The following is a 10256-nucleotide window of genomic DNA, read 5'->3' on the forward strand; positions in this document are numbered from 1 at the left end:
GAACTTCCCTGCCCAAGGATTATCCGATGAAGTTGTGTTAGTGTCCTAAGTGGGAAATTCAACCCAAGTTTCAATTCCTCCTCACTTTCTGCCAGGTCCTCCTACAATTCAAGTTCCTACGAGTTAAGGGGCAACGTTATTTTATATGAACACCAAAAACAACATGTACGACTGGGTAAACAACGAAAAATGTATAGAAAGGCAGAAGAAGACCGAGATGCATGGGCAAGCTGAATGCATGACTGCCAGATAGACAGCTGAGCACCTTCCTGCCAGCCTTCTTCTAAACACAAAACTCCTTAAGGAAAAAGTCCAAGATGCCAGTCATTGACCTCGTCCTTTTCCTGTCTGGTTTTTAACCCCCAACATCACCCTGAATACCCTGAGTTAACAGATAACCTGATACCTTTCTTTTCATGGCAAACTTTTATCCAAACAGCCTGAGTTCTGTGGGGCCTCCCTGTTGGTGGAGTGAGGTACCCCCCGGTAAATTCACACCAATTTTCAGAATAGCTTGCAAGGACAGTCGCCAGTGAGTGGCAACTGGCCCACATGTTGGCTTGGCTTAGATTGCACATGATTGCTGGGCCCACAGTTTCCCCCACCCATACCCCTGCCCACCTCCAGACGCCCAGAAAAGCACTTCTAGAGAGACTATACAGCTGTTTCCAGCTTGAGAGTTTGCCCCAAGTTCATTGCTCTTTGTCTGCCTACCTAGGCACAGGCAGCCATGTCGCCCTGCAGCCAAGTGGCCCTAGTAACTGGAGGTGACAAGGGCATCGGCTTTGAGATCACTCCTGACCTGTGTCAGAAATTCTCCGGGGACGTAGTGCTCACTGCATGGGTCGGGGCACGGGGCCACTCAGCAGTGCAGAAGCTGCAGGCTGAGGGCCTGAACCCACGCTTCTACCAGCTGGACATTAATGATCCTCAGAGCATCCCCGAGCTGTGCGACTTTCTGCTCAAGGAGTACAGGGGACTTAATGTGCTGGTCAACAATGCGGGTATAGCCTTCAAGGGTAAGACATGGGATGTAGAGAAGGAAGGTGGCTTCTCCAAGCCTGGTACAATGGTGGGCTGTGCTTCTCTGGCAGCATTTCTAGGACCAGCGCAACTATGTGGTGGGACTCTGAAACAGATCCTCTGGGAGAAACAGGACAGGTTCAGGCTGCAGGGATACAGGAAAGAAGAGCCTCAATGTGTTTACCTAAATAGTTCTAGTTGCCATCTCTTCCAGGTTTGCCTCAAGCAGTGCTTGACTACTCTGGCTTACAGATACTTATCTGATAATGACATAAAGAAGAGGTTTAGAGGAGAAAAGAGACCAGGGGAAAGGTGTTGCATTAAGATCCTGATATATACAAATTTCCCCAGCCTCACCCAGGGTTGGAGTCTTCCAAAAACAACAGAACATTGTCAGATGGACAGTGACGCAGAGCTGAATGTAAACACGACTGTACTTGGAAGTGCGTCTCGAAAGCTCTGGCTTAGGTCTTGACATTTTCACTCAGCTAACTCGGTTCTCTTTCACCCTGAAAGTTGATGACCCCACCCCCTTCCACATTAAAGGAGAGGTGACAATGAAAACGAACTTTTTTGGTACCCAAGATGTCTGCAAGGAGCTGCTCCCTCTAATAAAACCCCAAGGTGAGTCTGCCAGGTGACTTCCAGGCTCAGTTTCTCTCCCTCTCAGCATAGCCTCTCTGCCACTTGGAGGCCTGGCTCTGCTCTTTGATGTCAATCTTTTGTGGCCATTGACTCTCTCTTTGCCTATCCAACTCTTCTTTAATCTCCAAATAAGATTCCAGGATCCATTTCTTCCACCTCCTCACCCATTAAGGGATTTTAGGATTCCAATAATGTCTGAAACATTTTGCACACACACTGACATTCCACTGGTCACAATGTCCTGTCCCCACAAGTCCTCAGATTGTACCCAAGTACCACCCTCAGCCCAGCTCCACAGCAGGTCTCAGCTGTCAAGATGCACCTGGCAAACCCTCTGAGGAGGCCTCCTTTCTGGAACAGGATCTTTCCAGGGCTTCTATGCCTCTCTACAGAAACCTCCCCTCCCAAAAATCCTTCAGGAAGGAGAAGAAACCTTTAGCTTGGCTCACAGAACACTGTGATCTGACCCTTCCTTCCTCCTGGCTGATGTTAGCTCCTTATCAACATGCGTCACCTTTCTGCAAAACAAACCATCACATTACATTTCTCATGAACTGCTCTCATACCCCAAGTCGTTGGATAGCAGGTGAATGACCAGTCATTAAATACACACCAGTAATGATGAGGGAGCCGCTTTGGAAATGTGAGTCTCTGGTATAGAGTTGACTAAGTATGGCTCTCTCAGAACTCTTGTCCTCTCTTGTGTCTTCCTCTCTAGACCAGACCTCATGGTTATCTGGCTTCTTTGCTCTTTGCTCAAACAAACCTGAAAGGCAAAAAAAAAAAAAAAAAAAAAAGCATTTTCTATGCTACTTAAATGCTGTTCTGTGTGTCCCTGTCTCACATGAAATCTTTCTGATCCAATGTCTCACCAGATGTAAATTCCTGCTCTTGTATGTGCGTCTCTACATGGTGTTGTGTTTTTAGGCAGAGTGGTGAATGTGTCCAGCATGGTGAGTCTCAGGGCCCTGAAAGACTGCAGCCCGGAGCTGCAGCAGAAGTTTCAAAGCGAGACCATCACAGAGGAGGAGCTGATGGGGCTCATGAACAAGTTTGTGGAGGATACGAAGAAAGGAGTCCATGCGAAAGAAGGCTGGCCTAATAGTACATATGGGGTCACCAAGATTGGAGTGACAGACCTGTCCAGAATCCTTGCCAGGAAACTCAATGAGCAGAGGAGAGGGGACAAGATCCTTTTGAATGCCTGCTGCCCTGGGTGGGTCAGAACTGACATGACAGGACCACAAGCCACCAAAAGCCCAGAAGAAGGAGCAGAGACTCCTGTATACTTGGCCCTTTTGCCTCCAGATGCAGAGGGGCCTCACAGGCAGTTTGTTCAAGATAAAACAGTTGAACCATGGTGAACCCAATTCTCCCCTCCCACCTTCTTGTATTCTGACTTGCTGAAGGCCAAGGGCATTTATAATCTAATAACGCTTCTGAAAAATAAACATGATTAACTCCTTAAGCACTCAGATTTTTGCACATTTTTCTAAAACTTTCCTTAATTTTGTGCATCTGAGTGTCTTTCATACATGTCTGGAAGGGCGATACACCCATAGAGTCTCTTGGAGATAAAGTTGGTTGCAACCCTCTCGTGTGTGCTGGAAAGGGAACCCTGGCCTCTACAAGAGCAGCAAGGGACCTCCCTGCCTAGCCATGTCTTCAGTCCTCATTTCTACAGATGCCTTTTATGCAACATTGACTTCACCTAGTAGTTTAATTATAGCAAAATTCGGGCCAAGGGAAGGCACAGGATGACATCAGTCAGTGAATATCTAAAACACCACGTCAGATTGCAGATGATTACGGTCCCTATGATCTGTGCTCTCAGCTTGGGGTGTCCTTGATAGACACTGTGTGTGGAAATCCTGAGTCATGACAATTCAGACACAAAACAAAGCACTCAGGGGCTGGAGAGATGGTTCAGAGGATAAGAGCACTGGCTGCTCTTCCAGAGGTCTTGAGTTCAATCCCCAGCAACCACATGGTAGCTAATAATATTCATGTCCTAACATATGTAACAGAATAAGACTTGTCTAATATTCATGTCTTAATTTGCCAACTAGGATGTCAGTTACACACATATATGTCTCTTTCTGCCAAGTAGGATGTCAGTTCCCAGGAAGGTCTTGGGAACCTAAATTTTACTAGACTACTACTCAAAATGGAAGTCTTATTCCAAATGGTTTGTGTCTCTCTTATGTTGGTGTCTGTCCCAGGGGCAGTTTGTATCATAAAATCTTGTACACAGGTACAGGAAGTGCTGGTGGTGGTTGCTTCTGGTCCAGTCTTGTTGTGGGTAACTATGCAGAGCAGTTCCACTGATTTCTGTTATGATTGGTTTCCATGGGCACAGACAGAACAGAATATGTAATCAATCCTGGCATTAGGAAGGATCCAGTAACAGCAGAAACATATGAGAAATCTTCCTTATAATGGCAGGCTAGTCAAGTAAGAGTTACCAAGGCCTTAACACCCACGACATGCCAACATTAAAGCAAAATGTTTTAAAGAGCTTAAACCATCAACAAGATAAGGAAGTAATTTTTCACAAAATCCTCCAACAAGGCAAAACTCCAAGACCACATGGATTCAAAGCTGAATTCTCCAAACCTTTAGAGAAACCACAGATTTTAGTGTAAATATGAATGAGGGTGTCTCAGTCATCCTGAGCACCTCAAAAAACCAAAACAAAAACAAAAATGAAAAAACATCTACTACAGCTGATGTGGCCTCACACTCTTGCTGCACAATATAAAATCTGATTTTATCCAAAGAAGAAAAATATGCAAAGTTTTTTTCATTCTTGAAAAATGGAAAGAGTTTTCAGTCTTGTCTAGCCCACCATCCCTAACCTGAACCCTGATTTGTGCTGACAGGTTCTGCTAGAGGCCGGTCTAGCCTGCAATAGCCCAGTGCCATCCCACCTGACTGCATGGTAGAGATGGACCAGCTCCAGAACACACATCCACAGGCACAGGGCTGGTGTCAGCACAAGGCTGGTGTGAGCACAGGGCTGGTGTGAGCAGAGGCACCTTTCAAGCTTGACTCTCAAATTCCCCAACAAGTGTTTCCCCCTCTAGAGTCTCTACAACACTGAGACACATTAAGTACTTACTAAATGCCTCTCTGTCTACTAAAATAACTAAAGGAATTGTCACATCTATGTAAACTCTGCATTTCTGTGTACTCGGGTGTGTCATGTGTCCATGTGCATATATGTACATGTGTGCATGTATGTGGGCCTATGTGTGTATGCATGTTATATGTGCATGTGTGTGCATATGCTTGTATTGTGCATGTGTTTATGGGTGTGTGTGCATGTGTATGTCATGTGTGCATGTGTATGTCATGTTTGCATTGTATGTCATGTTTGCATGTGTATGTCATGCTTGCATGTGTAAATTTGTATATTACACGTATGTCTGTACATATGTGTGTCTTCGGGCGCACTTGCCCCTGTGGGTGCTTGCGAAGACCAAAGATTTATCCTGTGGTGTCTTCCTCAATCTCTTCTCCTCTTTACTTTTTTAAAGGTTTATTTTATTTTTAATTTGCGTGTGTGTGTGTGTGTGTGTGTGTGTGTGTGTTTGTATAGGCATGTGCAAACACATGACTGCGGATGCTCTCAGAGACTAGAAGTGCTGGAAACTGATGGAGCTAGCGTTTCAGCTAGTTGTGAGCTCCGTGTTATGGGTCCCGGGATTCAAACCCTCGTCCTGGGGAAGGGCAGCCAATGCTCCTCACTGCTGAGCTGTCTCTCTGCTCCCTCCCTTCAGCTTTTTGTCAGCCAGAATTTCTGAGTGACCCTGGAGTTTACCATTTCTGCTGCACTGTCCTGATCTCCTGGCACTGGCACAAGGCACCATGGCTGGCTGACAAGTGCCTAGTTGCTGGGAATCTGAACTAAGGTCCTCGTACTTACATAGCAAGCACTTTATCTACTAAGTCATCTCCCCAGCTCGTAGAAATTTCCTGAAGGAATAGCTTCGACATAGAAAAACTCCTGTAAAGCCAAGGAAGCTTTAAAGTGGAATTTGTGTGTTTGCTCATCTGATAAAAAATAATATTTGACAAGAATCTGTTCACTAAGAAGAAGAGGGGACAGTGAGGTGGCTCAGAGGGCAGGGGTGCTTGTCTCCATCCTGACAACCTGCGTCTAATCTCAGAACCCATGTGGGAAAAAGAAAAAATAGCTTCCATAAGCTCTTCTCTGAGCTACACACACATGTGCGCGCGCGCACACACACACACACATGAATGAGCAAATAAGTAAATAACTGAAGGAGAGGAAGCAGAGGGTGTGCTAGGGATGTGGCTCAGTGCTGGAGCAATGGCCTAGAATATACAAAGTCCTGGCTTTGATTCCCCATGCAGGAAAAAATGGGGAGGGGAGACAGGGAGTTAAAAGCAGACAGAATTTAGGATATAATTCAGATAATCCAAGTCTTGCCTCTAATTCAGCTCATTTTCCATCCACCAGCCACCCTGTCTAACCAAGAGTGTCTCCTGGTTCGTGCTCAATGTCCCCTTCAGCACAGCTCACAGAGACCTCTTGAGATTGCCATTTCCAGTTGTCACCTTGACTATATCTGGAATGAACTACAATCCAGAATTAGAGGGCACACCTGTGATCAAGATCTTGAGGCATGGTGTCCATGAAAAGCTTAGGCCCAGACAAGGTGGTGCATGCCTTTAATCTGGTCCACACCTTCGGCTGGAGGCCTACATAAGGACACTGGAAGGAGGAAGACTCACTCCTCCCTGTCGGCTTGCACTTGCTTGTCTGCACATCTTGTTGGAACCTACTTCTTCAGGATCCCAGCTTCTACAGAAGCCTCGCAGGACTGAACAGCTTCTTGGCCTTCCCATCCACAGCTGCCCATTGTTGGGTGAGTTGGACTGCAGACTGTAAGTCACTCCAGTAATTTCCTTGAATCTACAGAGACATCCCATAAGTCCTGTGACTCTAGAGAAGCCTGACTAATACATCTCAGGTTCCTGGAAAGCTGTGAGGTTTTTAAGGCTGAGGACGCAAGAAGCAAGGTTCAGGTTCGCACTAAGCACACCAACAGCCTACAAGGAACATGGGGAACAGCCAGAAACATGCCTAAGTATATGGTGGGGGATGTTTAACAAGCACATTCAAAGCCGTCCAAGCCCCAGTCACTGTAGCCAGAGGGTGAGCACGTGAAGACTGGCAACACTATTTGGAAGGAAAAGAGAACTAAATTATCCTCCTGGGGGCTGAGGTGATGACTCCACAGGTATAGCACTTGTGCTGTGTGAGCCCCCCCACCCCACTCCCGAGTACATGCTGGAAGATGTAGCACATTAGCACATTGACGGGAAGCCAGACAGAAGAAACCCAGGAATCTCTGCCGCCAGCCAAACTGGCAGACACAGCAGGGGAAAACAAAAAAACCAAAAAAAGTCTTTTCCTCAAAACCAAGGTGTGGGATGGAGATGAAGGCTCAGCCGTTAAGAGCACAGGCTACTACTTTCCAGACGACCTGGGTTCAAGTCCCTGCACCCACAGTAGTGCACACCCCCTTAGTGGACCCTGCACATGTGTTGTACACAGACACGTATTCAAACAAGATGACCATACGCGTAAAATAAGTCTTAAAAGAACACTAAAAACAAGGTATGCTGGCACATGTGTGTATGCGCACATACCATACATATGCACAAGTCATATACACACAGGGTTTTTTAAAGGAACTTTTCTGTCTCATCTGAAATTGTAAAACAACTAAAATGAAATTTGTTTTCAAATTTACTTGACAACTTACATTTACATTCCCATTAATATTAATGAGATTCTAAAGCTGAGGCCATGCCCTGGGTGGAGCAGTGCCATTCCAGGCCGCTATGCCTGGCTCAAACCTAGTTTTCCAGAAGTTTCCAGTTTCTATTTTGCTTTTCAGTTTTGCTTGAGGCAATTCTGTGGACTGAAGTTGTATAACTAAGTCCATTTAAGCTCACCCACAGCAGCTACACACAGGAAATCTTAGACCATTTTCTTCACGGAGCAAAAACCACTTCTCCATGTAGTCTCAGCCAGAAGTTATATTTGAAGATGTGTCTTCGAAAAACAAACCACGTTCTTAGTTCAAGGTCCTTGTGTCCTATGCCCACTGTGTTTATACTCTTCCTGCAGAAGTCTACACAGCCACTGTTTTTCTTCCTGGATGCACAGAAGCACCAATAGACATGAGCCCAGTGGGAACCAACTGTGTCCTGCTACCCACTATTGCCCTACACATGCCTGGCATTGTTCACCAGCCTCAACCACAGACCCTCTCAGCTAACGCTGGGCTGGCTCTCCAACCTTATACTGGGGTAAACCCATCTCTTTATAGGAGTATTAGATGACTTCGGTGGTGGGGGTGCATGCCTGTAATCACAGCACTCGCAGAGGCAGAGGCAGAGGCAGAGGCAGAGGCAGAGGCAGAGGCAGAGGCAGAGGCAGAGGCAGAGGCAGAGGCAGAGGCAGAGGCAGAGGCAGAGGCAGAGGCAGAGGCAGAGGCAGAGGCAGAGGCAGAGGCAGAGGCAGAGGCAGAGGCAGAGGCAGAGGCAGGCAGAGCTCTGAGTTTGAGACCAGTCTGATTTACAGAATGAGTTCCAGGACAGCCAGGGCTACACAGAAAAACCCTGTCAAGAAACAGAGAGAGAGAGACACACAGAGAGGGCAGGGGTTGACCTCAGCCACAGAAGACACAGCAAGACTGCCCTAAGCAGTAAGTATGAGTGTGTGTAAATGTGTGTGTATACATGTATGTGTATATGCGTGTGAGTGCATTTGACTGTGGATAAACACATATGTATGTGTATGTGTGTATGAGTTGTATGAGTATGTGTGTAAGTACAACTGTGAATGTGTGTGTGTGTGTGTGTGTGTGTGTGTGTGTGTGTGTGTGTGTGTGTGAAGAGACCAACAGGCAGAGAACTTCCAACCATTCCAGGAGCCTCATGTTGGATTGGTTTCCGTTGCTAACACGGCCTACCTGAACTTCCATCTGTCTCTCTGCCTGTTCCGCATCTGGACCTGCCATCCATTTGTCTATGTGAAGCCTGACTGGCTCTTTGCATGCGCAGCTTCTATGACCCTGAGCCTCACTTCTGTGCGGCTCAGGTTCTCAGAGGCTCAGTTCAGCTCTGACCCTGAGGCTTGACTCTGCTCAGATGCAGAGTGCAGCCATTCTCTGAAGAGACACTTATGGCCCCTCTTTCCTCCTTTAATGAGGCACTTGTGTCCCTCTCTTTGGTCATCATCTGACCATTAAAATAACGATCACCAAAATGCTGAGACTTCCCCTAAGAACTCCATGCTGACAAGAGGGCCTGACTGCAGCCTGGTGCCAGCCAGGGCAATAGGAAGAGACTTCACACATCCAGGGAGTTGAACTCAGATTGTCATGGTTAGCATCTCTCCACTGCCTGCCTCCAGGAACCCAGTGACAGCACGATATGCCATCCCTAGCCAAGATGTGACACATCCCTACTGTCGCCACAGGTCGCATAACACCCCACTACGCATAAGCTACATCCTTTATAAAAGGCCAGTCCCTCCTCTCCGAACTCTCTGTATCCAATAAACCTCCCGTGTGAGATCTGTTCCATTCTGACTTTTTGGTGTTCGTCGCTTACATCACAGTGGCCATCTTGGCAACAAGTGCTTTTGCCAGCTGAGCTATCCCTCCTGCTTGGGTTCTCCTTTTAAATGAAAGATTTTCAAGTGAGTCTTCAGATTTTCACCCCGAAGCTTTCTCCATGGGTTAGGTCTTGTCATCAAGACCTTTTCTCTGTGCTTAGCCTCTCTTTAGATGATCACTTAGACACGGTCAATAGCCAATTGAAAGTCTTTATTCCAGCTGTCTGGGACTACACTCAGGAATCTAGGACCCAAGCATAGGCCTGAGCATTTAAAGCAAGGGGCTTTTAAGGGCCCCAACCACATCTTGTTACCTGGCTCAGCCGCTGGAGGGGAGTTTCTGCACAAGCAGGCAGTTGAGCAAAAGCTAAGGCTTGAACAAAAGCTAGGTTGTTAGTTGGGGTTGGGGTTTGTGCAAGAAGATTAACAGAGGCTTAGATAAGTTGTTAGCTGCAGGGAGAGGTTTTGAGCCAACAGTTGAGTAGTAGCTAAGTTAGCTGGGGGGTATCTCTGTTCCTAAAATAGAGTTGGGTAATTTTCCACAGAACTCTCCATCAAGGACATCAAATCCTAATTAAACCTGAGGTGACCTGAGCAAGAGTTCAAAATGAAGAGACAGCACTGCTTTGCTCTGTCACGTGGCCAGTGTCTTTAACAGTTATGAGCCCTCCCTTCACACCCACCCTGAGACCTTACATGCCATACTCCTGCATCCAGCTGCACCATTTTTATATCTTTCTGTCATGCTTTTGTTCTGAATTCTTATTAGGCACTGTGGTGGTGTGAATATGCTTAGCTGGTGGGAAGTGGCACTGTTAGGAGGCGTGGCCTTGGAGAAAGTGTGACACTGTGGAGGCCGGGCTTTGAGGTCTCACATATATGCTCAGGTCTGGACAGTGTGATCCAGACCCTCCTCCTGGCTGCCTGA

At 46.8% G+C, this 10256-nt stretch overlaps 1 protein-coding gene across 4 annotated transcripts; it reads left to right on the forward strand.

The window, feature by feature from the left end:
- Positions 1-730: 730 nt before the first annotated feature.
- LOC147000685 (carbonyl reductase [NADPH] 1-like) lies at positions 731-3032 on the forward strand. Of its 4 annotated transcripts, none has more exons than XM_085832152.1 (3): positions 731-1072; positions 1512-1647; positions 2596-3032. In XM_085832152.1, the coding sequence occupies exons 1-3, from the start codon at positions 731-733 to the stop codon at positions 3030-3032; spliced, it is 915 nt and encodes a 304-aa protein (XP_085688278.1). The 4 variants fall into 4 exon arrangements, with proteins under 4 accessions (XP_085688278.1, XP_085688279.1, XP_085688280.1 ...); XM_085832153.1 differs by having other exon boundaries at positions 731-1019; positions 1540-1647; XM_085832154.1 differs by having other exon boundaries at positions 731-1019; positions 1573-1647.
- Positions 3033-10256: the final 7224 nt, after the last annotated feature.

Source organism: Mus caroli, unplaced genomic scaffold, assembly GCF_978045245.1.
Source record: "Mus caroli unplaced genomic scaffold, Mus_caroli_1 scaffold_17, whole genome shotgun sequence".
NCBI classification, from domain to species: Eukaryota; Metazoa; Chordata; class Mammalia; order Rodentia; family Muridae; genus Mus; species Mus caroli.